This window comes from Rhinolophus sinicus, chromosome 5 (genome assembly GCF_057876585.1).
Source record: "Rhinolophus sinicus isolate RSI-liver-muscle chromosome 5, RSI-T2T, whole genome shotgun sequence".
Classification (NCBI taxonomy): domain Eukaryota; kingdom Metazoa; phylum Chordata; class Mammalia; order Chiroptera; family Rhinolophidae; genus Rhinolophus; species Rhinolophus sinicus.
Window position 1 is genome coordinate 47,887,573 of NC_142505.1, and position 18,761 is coordinate 47,906,333.

General features: G+C 43.1%; 2 protein-coding genes and 1 pseudogene across 8 annotated transcripts in view; 1 reads left to right on the plus strand and 2 right to left on the minus strand.

The window, feature by feature from the left end:
- STIMATE (STIM activating enhancer) overlaps window positions 1-6,363 on the minus strand; it is a 48,005-nt gene extending 41,642 nt beyond the window's left edge. Inside the window, exon 1 of one of the 2 annotated variants that reach the window (XR_012489708.2) lies at window positions 6,043-6,363. Coding sequence is in view for 1 of the 2 variants with exons in the window: in XM_019724285.3 (XP_019579844.1) it covers window positions 6,043-6,202 (160 nt within the window). In the remaining variant the exon portion in view is untranslated. The remainder of the gene's footprint in view (window positions 1-6,042) is intronic. The other variant, XM_019724285.3, reaches the window with a different exon arrangement.
- Window positions 6,364-13,494: 7,131 nt separating this feature from the next.
- The window catches only part of SFMBT1 (Scm like with four mbt domains 1), a 107,380-nt gene continuing 102,113 nt past the window's right edge, over window positions 13,495-18,761 (minus strand). For 5 of the 6 annotated variants that reach the window (XM_019724279.3, XM_019724278.3, XM_019724276.3 and 2 more), the window contains 4 exons: window positions 16,493-16,671; window positions 16,070-16,315; window positions 15,020-15,148; window positions 13,876-14,164 (listed from right to left, as the gene is read on the minus strand). In XM_019724279.3, coding sequence (XP_019579838.1) covers window positions 14,024-14,164; window positions 15,020-15,148; window positions 16,070-16,315; window positions 16,493-16,671 — 695 coding nt within the window. In that variant the 3' untranslated portion in view covers window positions 13,876-14,023. Of the gene's footprint in view, window positions 14,165-15,019; window positions 15,149-16,069; window positions 16,316-16,492; window positions 16,672-18,761 lie in introns of all 6 variants that reach the window. The other variant, XM_019724275.3, reaches the window with a different exon arrangement.
- LOC141567232 (mitochondrial import receptor subunit TOM7 homolog pseudogene) lies at window positions 17,247-17,696 on the plus strand (annotated as a pseudogene).

Here is an 18,761-nt window from a genome sequence, read left to right on the forward strand (position 1 = left end):
GATGAAGCCAGAAACGCAGACGCAGCCCTGTAAGTGGGCTGCCCCCGTCCACCCACTGCCCTCTCATGGCCCATGGGAGGCTCTGTCGGTGAAAACACAAGAACACATTAGGAGAAGAAAGGAGGTTACTACATATATACTAACGCCACCTGGTTTGGGGACATGGTAATTTGGAATTCACAATCACCATGACGGTTGGGTTAAAGGTTTTTACTACTATGCAGTCTATGAAAAGAGGTCTAAAGGTAAAGGTGCTGTGCAAACAAGATGGAAAGGGAAATGTTTAACCTAATTCAGAAAACAAGTTCCTCAAGCACTTGTGAAATGTTCTTCAACAGGACTTATGAATGCAAATATTTTAATAACAATGCAGATGGTGACATCACCTCCAACCCCCTCCCCGCCCCCCCCTTACAGAGAGCATAACAAGTGCCTGACACTCATCCAACTTCCCCATAGACATTCTTTCTAATCCCCACGTTCCCAGAAAAAGTATCATCCCCATCTTGCTGGGGAGGAAACTGAAGCTTTGAGAAACACGTAGGTTGCCCAAGGGCACCACACGGCAGGAGCAGAAATGGAAGCCAGGTTGACTGGTTCCAGAGCCAGGGATCTGCTATTTTTAACCACGTGTAAAACTTCCAAAACGACTTCATCTTCATGAAAACAGTATATGAATTGCAAGGGATTTTAAACAGATCATTAAAACAGTAGAAGCTTGATAGGCCCCTATAGGGCAACACTTGACAGACAGACATTTAAAAGGCTAAAAAATGCATTTCATTAAATTATTCTACAATTCAGATTGTCCCCTAATTCAGACAACTCTCTCTCTTGCCTTGATTTTATTCCAAGTTAATGAAGTTTTACGACAAATAAAGGAGTAGATCACCATTATGAATAAATGCTATGAGGTAAATCAGCTTTAGAAAACTTGCAGTTTCTAAGAATAAAGACACCTAACCAGCCCCCATGCTAATGTTGGCCATTCCCCTTTCCTCCATGGGCATAGTACCAGCCTGGGTCAGAAAAAGGGATGTTCTCTCTTTGCCTTGGCTGGCATTCTGGAGGGAGGAAAGGAAATTGACATTTATGAGCATGTGGGGTGCCAGACCCAGAGATGGGCGCCTTCACTCAAGAGCTCCAGCTCCAATTCAGCCATCACTAGGTTTCATTATTTTACCAGGACGAGGTGGTCACTGAGTGAAAATTTACCGGGGAACAGGACATTCACAGGATCTCAACATATCACCACCACAGAGAGAACTTATTAACTGTGAAGGAGAAATGTACCTTTATAACGGAGAGATCTGGAGACCTCCCCACTCTGCCCAATAATCGGCCCTATTATCACTAACAGTGGGGCTGCCTGCTGGCACGTGCGTCCTGGTGTGACGGCATATGAAGCACACAGCACTGCTTAGGGATTGTTCTCGCTGTAAAAAAGTTATCCGAATCTAATAGCTCCTGCAGACCAAACGCAGGAAACACAGGGGTCAGCAAAACAGAGCAAACATCACTAGGAAACACCCGACAACTCCAAAATATGAGACACTGTACATGACAACCGGTGAGGACTCTTCAAAAAGACGTCATTTAAAAAAAAGGTGTGTGTGTGTGTGTGTGTAGTGTGTGCAGGGGGAGATTCTTCTACAATAAAAGTGACTTAAAAACATAACCAAATGCAATGTGTGGACCTTGACTGGACTATAGTTCTTCAAAACTCGAGTTCTTAGAGACCTGTGACACTACAGATGTGGCCTGGATAGTGGATGACGTTGTGGAGTTATTTATTTATTTTCTTAATAGGTGTGATCATGAAACTGTGGGTATGAGTACACGGTCCTTATTCTTAGGAGACTCAACTGCAGTTTTTAGGGGTAACGTGGTGGGTATGATGTTGGCTGCAACGTACCTTCAAATGGCTCAGCCAAAACAAAGCATAAAGAGATAAAGTGAATGTGGCAAAATGTGAACAATTTCTGAATCTGGGTGGAGGGCAGAGAGTTGTTCACTCTATTATTGTTATCTTTTCCATATGTTTCACATTTTTTAAAATAAACATTGGGGTACGGTGGGAAGAAGTGATTCCAGGAGACTGTCCTGACCTGAGTATGTCTGTACGGAACACACCGGGAGGCCAGTTCACCATGCGACAAAACACCAGGGACTCTTATTGGAGATTAAGATTTCAAAGCTGGGTGGACTGGTCTGTGATGTCACTTTGGGCCTCAGGAAAAAAGCTATCATTTCTCAATGCCAGAGCGTTTCTGTAAAACACTGACACCTTCTCCCAGCTGGCTAGTCCCCATATCTGTAACATGAAAATAGGCAGGTTGATGTATCCAAACTCCCAAAATGCTTGTTTTTGTGAGAAACCAATTCTGTCTCCACTTCAGCTCAGAACTCTGTGCACAGCGAAGGCGGCAGGAGTTTGCTTTGCATTTCCATGTCCTGAGAGTAAAAACCCCCAAATGCTAACACACTCATTGGCCGGTACTGACTCTGGCTGACAGCAGGAGCAGTTTGCTGAGCTCCAGGACTGCTCAGCTCTATTTGGCTGTGACTCTAGCAAGTCACAGACTAGAGATAAAGCCACCAAAACAAGAGGAACTATCAGGCAGGCAGATCAGGACAAAGCCCCCCTCGTTTAAAGCATTTCTTTCTATTCAGACACCCAATTTCGGTGACATCCCAGAAAACCCTGAGTGAGAAGTCCCTTCAGAAGCTTGCCCCTGAGTTTGTTCAGCTTTCCTCGCTGGACCCTCTGGAATGCTTACCAACTTAACAAGGTGATGCTGACCCTGGGACATGCCCGCAGGCAGTGGCTCGTAACAGTCTTGTAATACGTTCAGGTAGCTTGAAGAATCAGCCTCATGTATCACCTGGCACAGACTCTCAGCTGCCTGGACGGAGACTGTCTGAAAAGCCCCCATAGGGTGAGCCAAGTGCCTGGATGAGAAATCCTTGTGAGAATCAAAATTCTCCCCCGAGACATTAATACATTTGAGAAGTCTTCCTCTAGGACAAAAACCTCCCGGGTGAAAAACACAGCGAGTTGTTAAACGGAGAAAATAAAGTGATTTTCTGGATAGAAAAAGAAACATAATAAAGACAGTGGGCTGAGGACGCACTGAAATTGGGTATGTAAAGTAATGAAATCTACCTCACAGCCTGTCTGGCAGAGAAGTGGGTCCATCTCACAGAACAGAGCTGGTCCAACAGGAAAACGGAAGAGTACCTTCCCTCAGCTGGGGGAAGTGTCAGAGAAGAGAGGCCCTGAGCCCACTGCCTACAGGGATGAAAGCAGATTGAAGGGAAAAGACTGTGATCCCAGAGAGGATAGGGACTGTTAGCTTAAACCGCAGGAGCGACCACTGGTATTTAAAATATGCTTGAAGAAGATAATGACGGAACTAATGAAGGATGGAGTAGTCTCATCTTAACAAACAAGACCTCCCGGGGCGGCTAGATGGCTCAGCTGGTTAGAGCGCGAGCTCTCAACAACAAGGTTGCCGGTTCAATTCCCTCCATGGGATGGTGGCTGCGCCCCCTGCAACTAAAGATTGAAAACGGCAACTGGACTTGGAGCTGAGCTGCACCCTCCACAACTAGGTTAAAGGACAACGACTTGGAGCTGATGGGCCCTGGAGAAACACACTGTCTTCCAATATTCCCCACTAAATTTATTTAAAAAAAAACAAAAAACCAAACCAGACCTCCCGCAGGGGCTGCACAGTGGACCCTCTTCTCACGGGAGCCTGGCACTTGTGACAGCAGTTCTGCCAGACTGAGGACACTGAAAGCCCAGACAAAGCCAAACCTCACAGATGTACTTTCTTGAGACCACCTTCACCCCAGTTTGTTTTCCCCAGTAAAGTCATTCCAAATGTAAACCAGCACCTCGATTTCCTCCCCTTCCCAGCAGTGCAAAATGGAAAACCCCCACAGTTCTGTTTCAACAGAACCAAGTTTAAGAGCTAAGCAAGGAACTTCCCTGAATGGGTCCCAGTCAGTGGGATTCTCCTTGGCCTGCTACCTGCTTCTAAGTGGGGGACTAAGGCTCTCATTCTTATCTCCATTTCTGTGTCCAGGGCAGACAGTTCTAGCCTTTCCATCTCTTCTCCCCATCACTCCATTCATCATTGTCCCAAGACCTACGACCCCTCTCCACAAGCTCCCTCCATGTCTGACCTTACACCGAGCAAGAGCCCACTTTCTAGTCGGATCTTTACATGAAGTACCAACCACAGTGGGAGCTGCACATGTGCTCACACTGAAGATGAGGTACAGAAGTGAGCGTGCGCCTGAAGACGCGCAGGGCCAGTGCCGTCACTCTGAACATTCAACCAGGCACATTTCTCAGCTGCCAGCCACTCTGCCCCCTCACGATCATATTTCCCTCTCTGAATCCTAAGTATCAAACCCTAGGGAGTAAGTCAGGCCATCAGCATCAATCAAACCCACGAAAATAGCCAGAGCGAGGCTAAGAACTCTTAGGAAACAAAAACGAAGACTGCACTTCCTTCAGAGAGAAAGGAAGGCCATCTGGAGGAGAGAAGTGGGAAGGGAGGGAAGTCCCACACACCGTGTCTTGAAAACACATAGTTCATGCACCCGAGTCAGCAGCTGATTTTGGCTAAGTAGTCACAAATTACTACTGTGGGAACAAGTGGGTATTTGTTCTTCAGGGAACCTATACAGTCGCGCACTTGTTGCAAGACTTATCAAGGCCAGGCAACCAGAAGAAAGTGGTCCAAGAACAGCCTCTTCAGGGTTACCTGCATCCTGGAGGAATTCACCCAAATAAGGCCCGTTTTACAAACAAGCAAAGCTGCAACTCCAGCACCTGGACCCCTACAAAACATACACACACTGCTGCAGGATCCTTCCCCTGTGCCAAGGCGAGTACCTTCTGCAGGAACTTCCCACTCTGCCCATGTGAGCACAGTGGGGAAGTCCTGAGAACAAGTCATTTTGGAATTAACTCCTCTGTAGACAATCATAACCCTCCCCTCCCCCAAAATGCAATCACAGGGGCACTCCTAGGTCTACAAGCCAACTGAAGCTTTTGTTAAACAAAGAAAGGAGGCGGACTAAGAAAAACTCATAACCTTCCACCTCACGCACACATAACAACAGGGTGGAACTTCTGGTTTTCCAGAAGGGCCATCTGGGGCTTTCTTCTCCGTCATGCAACTCTCCAGGAAGGGTCCCTGGTGACTTAGCAAAGGGATTTGGGGACCTCCCGGACCCTCTGGGCCTCCTTCGCCATTAAGCCACTAAGTTGCCCAAGTCTCATGGAAAGGAAGGAAATTTGAAATATAAATAATAAAAGTGGGCTGGGAGAGGGAACCGCCAGGAGAAGCTTGAGAGACAACTTAATTAGGGAAGCTTGGGACAGAGACGGAACAGGTGTTCAGGAAGACAGGAAAGAGGAAATGTGCAGAAAAAGGTGGGTGGGTCCTGTTCCGACCAAAACAGAAAATAAAACAGGGAGAAGGTGCCCGGGTGGGAGAAGATGTAGGGAGAGGGCAGTACTGGGAACGGAACGCATGGCCTAACAATCCAGGTACCGCAGAGTAGCGGCATTTAAATGCGAACGCGAGATAGTAAATCTTTGAGAAGTGTAGGTACAGAAAACAGCTCAGCATCAAACTGGGGATTTAGGGATGCGCGTTCAAAGGGCGGAGGGCAGGCTAAGAAGAGCCTCTAAGAGACGGTAATGACCCCAGGCTGAAAGTGGGGTAGCCTTAATTCGCGATGACAAGGTGGGAGGGGAGCGAGTTTTAGGCGGGTATCTCGGAAATGGTGTGTGCGTGTTGTAGGAGAGGAGCAGGGCTGACCCGTGGCTAGAGGGGCTCAGGAACCTGCGTCGGGGTCCGAAGCTCCCTTAGTCTGGGAATGCCCAGCCTGAGCTCGCGGGACGAAGGCACCTCCGCCAAAGGACCGTGGTCCTCAGGCATGAGGGTCCCTGAGACGGGGCCTGGCCACGCGACTCGTGATGCAGGGCCTCAGGAGGGGCAGGGGTCTCGGACTCACGCATCAAAGTGCTGAAGGCCACGACGCCGAGCAGCCCCTGCAGGAAGATGCCAAAACTGTGCATGAGCGCGCCGCTCTCGCAGCGGCCCGCCCCGGACGCGACGGTGGAGGGCGGCCCGCCCGGCAGTCCGCGGCTCGCGTTCCCAGCGGGGCCCTGCATGGCGGGCCTGGCGGAGCGACGCGGGGCGCCGCGGACCGCACGGCCTCGCTGCCTGCGGGCGCCGCGCCACGGACCCGGGAGCCCGGAGCCGGGAACCCGGAGTCCAAGCCGGGAGCCGGTACCTCCACCCCGCGGCCCCCACGGCGCTGCGCGTAACCCGACGTCTGAGATTGCAGCGCCTGATTGGCCCTTCCCGGCGCGGGGGCGGGCCTCTGCCGCTCCTGCAACCCCCCCATCCAGGGGCGGGGCTCCGGCCGGGCGAGGGGGTGGGGTTGTGGGTCCCAACTACAGGTAAGACAGGCCCGCTGAGCCCTGTGAGCAGACCGGAGAGCGGAGATCTGACAGCGATCCCTGGGACCCCGAACTTGAGGGCAGGAGCAGGGACAGTCTGTGACTAAATTCTTTTACCCAACAAGATAAATCCCTCATACGCTGCAGAATTTATTAGAAATACGCCTGATTCTACCCTCAGATTCCAATTCAGTAGTTCTGAGACAGGGCTGAATAACCTGCATTTTCAGCAAGCAGTCCGGATTATTCTGAAGCAGATGGTTGAGGAAAACAATCCAAGACTCTACACATAGGCATAAACTTTCCACTCCATACATTCAGCGTCCTCTTTTCCTTTTTAGTACCAATATCCTGACCAGAGTCTATCTTAGCGTCCCAATCAGGCCCTAATCAACATCTTTCTTCGCTAAATGGAATTTAAATGATCATTTCAATCTAATCGCCTTCACTTAGAAATATACAAGGTTTATATCGAAAATATGTGAATATATCTGTATCTTTATTTGAACGTGATTCAAAAAAGCAAGTCAACTTGTTGATATTTGCGTCCCAACGCCTCCCTCCACACATGTATATTTACTCCCACCTAACCCTGACTCCTGGGAACCTTTTTACCTCTAGGAGGGTCTCTAGTCTCTCATCTACCCTACCAAGGCCCCTCTGGCTTCTCCCCAGACACCTCTTGATGGTGCTCTAGAGTCTCTGACCTTCCTGCTGCACCCACTTAATGCCAGTGTACACATAGTGTATTCCAGTAGACAAAGGGCTACATTTGTGGGGCAATAAATACCCTATCTGGGAAATTTAAAAGATAGCCACTGAGATATTCCAATTACATAAAAGGGTTAAATGCTATACAAAAGGTTTCTTGGTTAATTGGGGTATTAACTTGATTATCCAGAGAACAAAAATGCTATTGGCTCCCTAGAGCCAATTCTCCAGCCCTTCTCTTAAAATTCACTTTCACACCTGTGCCTTTTTACACAGCATTTTTGCCGCATGGGATACTATTCCCTTTTCCCTGCTCCATGAACTGCTACTCATGTTTCAAAGCAAGCCTGACCACCCCTCCACACTGCGCCGCCACATTACCTTGTGTGTACTGTTCCACTAGAACTTTTCAGACTGTTAAGATGGACGGCAGTACACAGGCCTCTCACACCTGAGCGTGAGCCTCCTGAGCGCAGCAACTGGTTTTTATTTAACGCTGAAGCCAACACGGTGCCTGGCACAGAGAACATGCAACAAAATGCTTTTTAAACTGAATTTTAATTTATAAAATTTAAAACTCTCCACAAGTATTGACGATGGGAACATACAGAAAATCAGGTGAAGAAAATAAATAGGTAAGGGAAATTTGCATTAGTCTTTAAAAAGGTCTCGCATGGGGATGCTCAACAGTTACAGTCCATGTTCAGACAGAACCCAACAAGATGTGTACTTAAAGCAGAAGAGACTGTGGTTGGGCATAAGGGGACTATTAATTGCTGGAAGACACAGACAGATCAAGAAAAAATTGCACATCGAGCTGAAAAATGAAGTTTTTGACAGAGCACTGCTCTGCACATCCAGATGCGGAAGAGCACTGCTCTGCACATCCAGATGCGGAGGAATCCTTAAGCCCATTTCTGCTGTTACAACAGCAAACGTAGTGGAACAAGCAGCAGTCTTCAGAGGTCAGGAGCGGAGTCCCTCCAATGTCGGCAGCAAAGTCACCATGGGGACATTCTGCCCGCCCTACCTTTCCTGAACTGCAATAAAACAGTACCTAAATGTGGAGAGGGGAAAAAAAAGAATCAGACAGCAGGAGAGGGGAGAGAATTCTGGAAAGGTTCCTTTTTATTAAAGTAAGAAGGAATTTTCTCCTCCATTCACAGATAATTCACTGAGGCCCCACTGCAAGTTTTTTGAAGGATTTATTCCAGCCAAGATGCCTTCTTGCTGTCAAATGAAGTTAAACACAGCTTAAGACCTGTTTTAATTTTCTCACAATCACCTAAAACTGCCATAATATACAAGTTTATATACACTCTTATTTACAAAAAAAAAAAAAAAAAAACAAAAAAAAAACCCACGCAAAATATTCATCCAAAATAGTTACTTTTTAATCCCTTGAAATATCATCAAACTTGGTGGAAGTTTTTTTAATAGGTATTCTTGTGCATATTTCTCCTTAAGTATACTTTATCCTCAATGCATAACTTTTAAAATTAAGAGAAAAACAGCAAGCAGGAAGGATACAATGCAATATGCATTTCATTTTGTTCCAAAAACAAGCAGCTTAAAAAAAAAAAAAAAAAAAAGGACAACATACGTTAAACAAAGTGCATCAGTTCCAATGAGTTAGTATTAGAAAGAGGCCCAAGGACAGTGCTGGAACCAGCCAGAAATCCCACCCTGGCAGGCCTCTGATTGTCGTTAGAAAATACTCAACCCAAAAAACGAAGAAAGGGAAAGAAACGAGCACTTTAAAATCTCAAGAGAAACACACAAACTATACTTCCCTAGAGACTTCTTGCAAAACCACCCTCAATCATCTGCTTTGGGACTTGATTTGCCCCCAAAGCCTACCCTTATCCTTTCAACATTGTTTGCCATCTCGATTCTGCCAAGCTAGGCATGCAGTTAGACTGAAAAAACCACGTAGAAGCCCTTAGGACTGAGCTCCCACAGACCTGAGAATAGGCACTCCCCCATCAGCAATGGTGGCTTCATTTCTCATCAGTATCATCCTTTGTCTCCCATGGCTCAGGACTGCACTTTACTGCTGGTGTTGAAGACTTGTCCGGCAAGGCTGTGGCTTCCCTTTTAAAACAGTCCTTTATGATGGGCCATAGCACCAGGACAGACCCAAAAGGTGTATTGTCAGAAAAGATGTAAGGGGAAGGAGTTTTAGGCCCACCTCTCCATTCCCCCACCCCCCACTCCTGGTTTTGCTGGTTCTTGTGGAAATTATAAGACTTCTGCAACATCGCAACCAAAAAAAATAAATCTCCAGTGTACTTCACACCTTCTGTACCTTTACCCCTAAGGCAACCCTCAGAAACAAAACTACCTGTGCGGTCTGGAACAAGCACTGAGGAAACTCCAAGAGAGCAGGTTTGGAACCAGACCCCTTCAGACTGTGCTTTGAGTTTAGAACTCTTTTGCCCAAACTCCAAGTCCACAGATGGCTTATTTGGATAAATTCAAATTTCCAAAGTATGCACATTCTCACACAATGGGTGAGAATCATCAAAATTCATTAGCAAAACATTGTAAAGTGAATAAAGGAAGAATTATAATTGCATGAATAGAACTGATTTCTTTTTGGTTGTGCAGGAGGCTTTGTCCTACAGTTTCTGAGTCTGCACCATGAACACGACACGTGGTTCCTCACAGTGGACCCAGGATCAGACATTCAAATTTTAAAAGGGGGTACCCTGTCCCCACCAAGATTTATACTTCATTTGTTAGTGACAGCTTCTCCTTCGTCTTCATAAAGCCAACCATTAACACAGAGCACTTTTGAACTTACACACACGAAACATCCCCAATATACAGGACCAGAGTTCAAACCCAGTGTGTGTTTCCACTATTGAGGCTAAGCTCCTAAGAACTCTCTCAGAGCTTCTGTGGGCATCAATCAAATCAGTAAATGATGTCTTAAATGTAACAGTCTTTGGTGAGAGGTGCCAAGTAACAGTAAGTGCCTGTGAGTTTTCCTAACGTCCCCATCTAGATCAATCTTACCTACTGTTAACAATTCCCTGACGTTCTCTGTATTCCCTAGAATGGTTTTTTTGGTTTGAGACAGAGGAATGATTCTGAGTCCTATGCTACCTAAAGCCTCCTAAAGCTTTTAATCTGTATTGAGATACCACATTAGTGACTGAACTGGTACAAGAGAGTGAGTAAAATGTATTCAAGTTCTTGGGAAGCTTTGGTCCTTTTTCTTACATTGAGAATAATTTTACTTTGAGGAGAAGAGGCATATAAAAGCCAAATTATGAGCTGGTTTTCTATGTTTGCCTCTATCATATTCTATAAATAGAGGGTGCCAAAAAAATGTACACACATTTTAAGAAAGGGAAACTGTATTAAAATTGTAATACTCAATATATACCACTAACAAAAGACGACTACAAGTCACGTTTGACTTCTGCAATTACAAGAGGTGCTCAAAGTGGTTACCATCAGCGTCCAGACACTTCTGATTACGGCGAACTACTGCTTGAGCAGCGTTGACCAAAGTGGCCACTTGTATACATTTTTGGCACCCCTGTATTTATCAAGAAGCCCATCTTTTCCCGAGATTGGTCACTATCCTTCCTTGACTTCATAAATCTGTAATGTAGATGCTAGAAGCCACCTACATTGCTAACGAAAGGCAGATATGGTAAAAGCCCCCATTAATGCATTCCCTGCATTAGCCACTTCAACTCTGCTTCAATTGAGAAGGATGAAGATAGTTTACAAAGGAAAACAGCATGGTTCCCAGAAGCCAACAAAATAGTCAAATTGTCACAGCAAATCTTTGTGTGCAGTGAAAGGTTTCCCTAATCCATTAACACAGCAGTAATAGGTTAATACTGGTCAGCCAACTTCAAGGTCCAAAAGGGTGATACAGTCCATTCATCTGTTTCCAAGCTGTCAATTCAGGATCAAAAATGGATCATGGAAAACTTTCTGACTTCAGGCAGGCTGTAGGGCCAGCTGCAGGTAAAATTCAGACAAATGCAGTGCTCCACAATGCACGTCTCATAAATTTAAGAGATTGGTACCTTTAAAAAACAAAGTTCAGAGGGCGGCTGGTTGGCTCAGTTGGTTAGAGCGCAGTGCTCGTAATACCCAGGTCGCTGGTTTGATTCCCACATGGGCCAGTGAGCTGCGCCCTCCACAACTAGATTGAAAACAACTATTTGACTTGGAGCTGAGCTGTGCCCTCCACAACTAGATTGAAAACAATGACTTGACTAGAAGCTTATGGGTCCTGGAAAAAGACACTGTTTCCCAATATTCCACAATAATAAAAAAAGTTTAGCACCTATGTGCAATATACAAACATTTTGCCCCAACATGGTGAGCTAGTAACAGGCTTAAAATCTGGTTCAGAATCATAGGAATCAGACTGTCAGTGCTGTTTTCAGCCCAGCCCCGCAGCTTGATGAGGCAAATGGAGTCTAAATTTTACACTCAAAAAAAACAACAACAACAAAAACAATGCCTGGCATCAAATTCCCAAACAAGTATTCTTATGTGATATCTGGGAGTGGGGGCTGGCAGCTGCCTGATAAACTCTATCTCAGTATGAGAAGGCCCCGATTCTTCTATCTGAGTCTATCCAGACCAGAGACTACTTAGCGCCATTTGTTTAATCTTTTAGGCACTTTCACCCTTTACTTGTGAAGGGAGGTGTTCTAAATTCTATGGTTTCTAGAGAAGTCAAAAGAGAGGCAATATAATATATTCATTGTTGCATTTGGTAAATTCCCTCTTATAGAAAATAAATCTCATTTTCCTAAATAAGACAACAATGTTCATTAATTCCAGACATTTTTTTATTCCATTGACCTTGAAGGAACCCTCTTTGCCTTGGTGCCTTGCATGCTGAGCTCTCAGGAACTTTTATTATCCAAGATACATACCCCTCTAACGTCTATCTGCTTAATGCTAATTGTTCCCACGCATCTTATATATGCTTCTCTTCTATGGGCATAGAATTAATCAAATTTTTAAAAATTGAGTCCCTGGATAAGTTCAAACATATTATCTTTTACTTAAATGAAGCTTCTTTCCAGTTATATCTGGCAGTAGCCTAAGCAAAGAGTTGATGTTTCAATGGTTTGGCTGGAGGACCTGAGTTAAGGTGGTTCATAATTACCCAAGGAAAAGAGGATCCAGACTACAGGGTATTTGTCAATGTCCATAAAAACAGGTGGGGGTGAGGGGACAAAAAGGAAAAAAGTCACCATCAGTTTACACTTGAAATAATATTACCTTATATTTATATAGCTGTCTAGAATTTACCCAGTTTGCAGTTTTAAAACATTTTCAAATCTTGAAGAGGAAGGATTCTATTATAAATTTGCAGGTGACTAAGATAATTAAAAAAAATACACTCAGCAAAGCAAATCACTTAAAAGAAGCCATCTATGCATCTTTCCTCATCCCTCAAGGCTGGACTAGCACAGCATATGCTATTCTGTAATAGCTAGCAGCACAAGCCTAAGTGAAAATCACCTGTTGTTTCATGTCAACTTGAGCTGGGTCAAAAGAAACACCTAAAAGAAAACCGAATTACTGAGTGGGAATGCTCAGACTGTAGATTACATTCAATTTAAAGGTTTAACCAACGAAAACTACAAACATGACTAGGCAAAGTGGTTTTCAGAATCCCTAACCACCTCTTAATCTTTATCCAGCCACTGAGGACACAGTTACAGAAACTCCATGCTCTGCCTCAACTCCCAAACACGTTTTCTCCATTGTGGTTCTACACTACCTACCTGGAGACACTGAGAAAGAAAGGAAAATGGACTTAACTGTGAGTCCAAGTAACACCTCCTGATTTTTACCCAAAGTGAGGACTCTAGAGATGAAACAGTTAGACAAACAAATGTAAACACAAACTAAAAGCCACTGAAGCCCCTCTGAAAAACTAATGGGGAGAGAGCAACTAAACTGAAACACCAACAATCTTTGAGATACTTCTTAAAACAGGTAGCCCAAGCTGGGTCAAGATGGAAAATGATGACAGTAGTACTTAGATCAGGTAGGTCAGTTAAGGAATTGGTGTAAGTGCTCACACAATGTTTTTAAGAAAGATAACAGTGTTTTTTCCCCTCCAACTTCTGTCATAGTTTTAGTGTTCATGTAGCTTAAAAATGGCATCATACAGAAAAACCTCATACATGGCTGTAAGCTCAATTATCAACAGAGGTAGTAAACAAAGGAACTCTTAAGAATAGATTTTGAACTGGATCAAAGTGTGACTGTACATTCAAAACCCTAGAGCCATGTCATCATCCCCAAAATGAACTGTTTTAATTTAAAAAGCTCAAAAACACAATGATAAGAAGCACTGATGTGCCTTAGGCACAGTCCCAAATCCGCACTGACTTAAAGCTATGTCCTCTCTTTCCAAGAAAGAGAAAGCAGAGAACAAAGTTCATTCTACAATGGGAAGGGACAGAACAAAAAGAAAACAAAAAGGGTGCTTTCCAGCAGTCTAGATCATTCTTCGTTTTTTGGCCATGCCACTGGAAATGTTTATTCTTCTGATATCATCAGTCTTTTCTTCACAACCTTTATTTTGTAAAAACTGCAATCTGCTGAACAAGAGATGCCCACATTTCCACTGGCAGGAGAGCCACTTCTGTGCAGTTTTTGCTTCCTCCGTGTGGGTCCTCCTTCCCTGAAAGTGCAAAGAGAGCAAGCCTACACCTGCAGGGCCCAGAGCCCCAGGACGGTTTCAGCTCCATATGTAGAGCAGGCGAAGGATTTGCTGCATTTGTGCTTCATAGATACAGCTCACTTTGGTTGCCGTCCTCAGTTGGCAAACTGCTCATAAAAAGCAAACTTGATCCTCTCTATGTGATGGCAAAGCTTGATGGCAGGGCCCAATTTTAAGTCCATGCACTCTTGAACAGTGGGAAGGGTGAGGAGCAACAAGGCCTGCCCGTCGATTTCCTGTTAAAGCACAAAATGCAGATGATCTCTGAAGTGCACATGAATGGCAGCTGGATCACGACAGTCCCCACTAACGTTGGCTTTGTCAAAATCAGAATCCCTGTGCTTTTCTTCCATTACTTTCCCCCTTTGAGTATCACATATTTCCTTTTAAATGCCTCTCATTGTCCTCCATACTAACTAATTTTCAGAATTAATAACAGAGTTTTACCAAGGGTAAGAATCCATTCTACAGTTTCTAATCTGCAGAAATTCAGTAAACTAGCCTTGTAGTCGATCAAATGTGCCAAAAGAAACATCTTTTTAGAGGACTCTTTCTAAATCTGAAAGAAAATACTAACTATAAACTTCAATGTTTCCTACTCTGTTAACATTCATAAAAGTCTATAAGCTCTTCAAAGATGTTCAGTTTTGAATCTCCCCAAGTATCAAAACAAAATTTATTTCAATGATTATTTTTGCCACAGATATTTGTTTCAGAAAAACCTGCCTTAAAATTGATCATGACTTTAGAGCCTAATGTTAAGTATTTTTTTAAAACAGGTAAATCGTTATTTTGGAAAAGAGGAGGACAATTCAGCATGGTTCACTTGATTTTAAGCCATTTAAATATTTGGGGGATGGAAACAAATTCTTAGGAAAAATGGGAATGCAATGGTAACCTGCTTCAACTATAGGGGAAGTCAGATAAGTAACTGTTTGACATATTTGTGTTCCTAAAAAGGGAACTAAAATAATTTTTTTCTTTTGCATAGAAATATTCTTCCTAAGACTTACAAATAAACTGCGATTGCTACATCCACAGTCCTTTGCTAAAGAAACATATTACTGAAAAGGAAAGATCTTGGTGATTACCTGGTCTAGGAATATTCTTGCTAATGGAGCACAGTCCGTGGATCTGATGAACCGCACGACATCTGCCACGCTCCACTTCAGGGGGTTACTGTCCAGGTGAAGCCTTTCAGCAACTTCGATCCTTAGTTCCTTCATTCCGCACAACAAAATCAAACCAAATGGTCTATGAGCTATTTTATTCCAAAAAAGTCACTCTATATAAATTCATAACCCCTCTAGGCAGCATTTAAAGTGGTTTTATGACATGATTTCTCCAGCAAGGATGGCCAAGGCCCATACATACTAGGTACTCAGGGAATGGTTGTCTTATAATAAGAAATATCAATGGGGAAGAATTTATGTCATAGTTTCAGCAGAAATAATTTGGACAATTTAACAGAGGAAAAATCGTTTTTAAATCTCTCATTTGTTCCTTGGTCTATTTCAACTCACTCTCCGTTAGGGTGCTAAAGTGAATGGGATGATATTTCCAATGAGAGAAGGCTTAAATTATCAGGAGAAATCATTTATTGCTTCTGTTCATAGATTGTATTTAAAAAGCAACCCAGTTTTAAAACACTAACTGCCATTCTTTAGTGCGTAGATATGTTATATAACATGCATATAGATATATGTTAAATATACTAAACAAATGGCTTAACCAGAATCAAAAGGATACTTATTTCTATAAAATCATACATTTTTATAAAATCATACATATTTTGGAAAATATTAAAAAGGCAGTTTTCCCTAAACTAAATGACAGTCTACAAAACTCACAATGAAACATTCTTTAAATTAAAACAAGCAGCCACTCTGAGACCTTCCTCCTGATAAGTAGTTGACCTCCAAACAATCCTTGAAACACAAGTAAATCACGAATTAGGAATCATTTAAAAAGAGATCCAGGAAATTCAACTGAAGCCTGTATTAAAATAAGTGGAATGCCAACAGCATTAACAATTAGATTCTAGAGGGAAATGAGAGAGAGCGAGAGAGCGAGAGAGAGAGAGAGAGAGAGAGAGAGAGAGAGAGAGAGAGAGAGAGAAAGTGTATTTTTTAAATGGGTACCTTTGGTGAAGGAGGTTTATTCTCATCATCTGAAAAGGAAAACGTGCGAAGCTCTCTCTTTCTCCTCTGTCTGTCTGGAGGCAGCGACGTGGATATCTCACTTTGGGTGGGAGAGGAGGAGCATGACTTTTTCTCTGACATTTCTGACTCTTCCTGTAGTTCGTCCTGCTGCTCAGACGTACTGTCTTCACTTAGGGAATCGTCATCTCCTTCATCGGGGTCATCCTCATCTTCACCCCCACTTCCCTAGAGGAAAAGGAGAGGTCTCATTGAAACTCAGGACAAACCAGTCTGGGGCCACAAAACTATCTTCTACTGGCCAGAGATGTAAATTAGAACACCTGCAGGCATTATTTCTGTGTCTGTATTTTAAAGCAGTGATCTCTTGGCTTCTAGACATTATAGGCACATCAGGTCTCGTACCTGGGGAGAGCCTGCCGGGGTATTATCAACAGATGCAGAAGAGCGCTTCTTCTTATGAACGAAAACATTTTTCCGCCTCTTTCTCCTCTTACTGGCTTTTTTCAGAGCACACGCTAAGTTACTATGCCCACCAGGTGGCCTCCCAATTCTTTTACTTTTCTTCTTTCCATAGTAGTGTGCTAAATGTGAATGATAAAGAAAAACGAAATAATTTCATTATTTTTGTGCACCTCAAACTACAAGAGATTCTATTATTAGCACAGAAGAAAACAGGTGCACTGTACTTGATTCAAGTTTAAATTACGGACAGTGGCATAATCTTAATTGTACAGACTTCAAATATACCGTTTGATTGTACTGACAATGGCATAAACCTGAATCACCCTTCCACATCAGAACACAGAATATCTCCCTCCACCCAGAAGGTCCCTAGTGTCCTTTCCTAGTCACTCCTCTTCATCCGAAGCAGCCCTTATTCCATTTTTCATCACTATGGGTTAGTTTTGCCTCATTTATGGAACCATGCAGTAGGTACTTTATGTGCAAGGCTTCTTCCACTCAGCATGCTTTTGGCTTCATCTTTGCTGTTGTATGCTTAAGTGGCTCATTCCGTCGTATTGGTGAATAGCACGCCACGGTATGACTATGCCAGTTTATCCGTTCTCCTGTTGATGGGCACCTGGGCTGTTGACAGGTTTGGGCCATTATTAAGTTGCAATGAACATTCTTATACCAGGCTTTTAGGGGGCATATTTTCATTTTCCTTTGATAAATATCTAGGAAGGGAACTGCCAGTTCATATAATAGATGTATGATTAACTTTTAAAGAAACTCAGTTTCCCAAAAGAGTTGTATAATTTTACACTCCCACTAGCAATGTATGAAAAATGTAGGTGCCCTACGCCTTTGCCAGCATGTGAGATTGTCAGTCTTTTTCATTTTAGCCAATATAGTAATTTTTCATTGTACTTTCAATTTGCATTTCCTGGTTCTTCCTGTGCCACTGGGGTTGTCGCCATGGTGAAGCTGAGCAAAGAGGCCAACAGGCTGCAGCAGCTCTTCCAGGAAAGCCAGTTTGCCCTTCACTGGGGCTTTATTCCTCTCATGATTTACCTGGGATTTAAGAGGGGTGCAGATCTTGGAATGCCTGAACCAACTGTTCTGAGCTTTCTTTGGGGATAAAGGACTATTTAGTCATCTGGATTTGGAAGCAATCTAATCAGTGGACAGTAATATGGAAGGTGTGCGCTCTGGCTGGGCTAAGAGATGGGACATGGTTCAGACATTCACCAATTGAATGGCACAGGACTCTTCTCACATGCATCTGCGCCACTCACGTTCATACTGGAACCTCTCCTGACTTAGTCATGAATAGACTGTATCAAAGTAAGTGTTTTCAGCAATGTTAAAAAGAATTTGCATTTCCCTGATGACTAATGATATTGAGCACGTTTCCATGTGCTTATTGGCCATTTGCATATCTTGTCCTGTGAACTGTTGGAAAAGTTCACATCTCTCATCAAGTCTTACTCATTTTTTATTTCATTTTTTTATTGAAACATATAATTTACATAGCATAAAATTCATCATTTAAAGTGTACACATTCAGGGGTTTTTAGTATACTCACTGTGTTGTACAACCATCACCACTATCTAATTCCAGAACATCTTGTTCCTCTTTTTGTTTTTTTAAATTGAGGTAACAGTCACATAACATACAATTAACCATTTAACAATGGAAGACTCAGTGGTATTTTGTGTATTCACAATATTATACAATTAACAGCTTTCTCTATTTGCAAAACAACTTTTTTTATTGAGTTGTAAGAGTTTTTAATATATTCTGGAGATGTTCTTTGTTAGATATATATATTTAGACTATTTTCTCCAAGACTGTACCCTGTCTTTTCCTTTTTATAAATGGTGTTAAGAGATGTTTTCAATTTTGATATTTACTCATTTTTTTCCTTTATGTTAGTGCGTTCTGTGTCCTCTCCAAGAAAGCTTTGCCTACCCCAAGACCTTCAGGATATCCTCCCTATTTTCTTCTAGAAGCTATATAGGTTTAGCTTTTACATTAAGTCTATGATATATCTTGAATTACTTTTCATATTTAGTGAGGTAGGAGCAAAGGAGTTTTGTTTTTATTTTTTCAATTTGAATATCCAATTGCATCAGTGCAATTTATTGAAAGAATTTTCATTTCCCATTAAATTTGTCATCTTTATTGAAAATCATTTAACTACACAAGTTTGGCTCTATTTCTGGA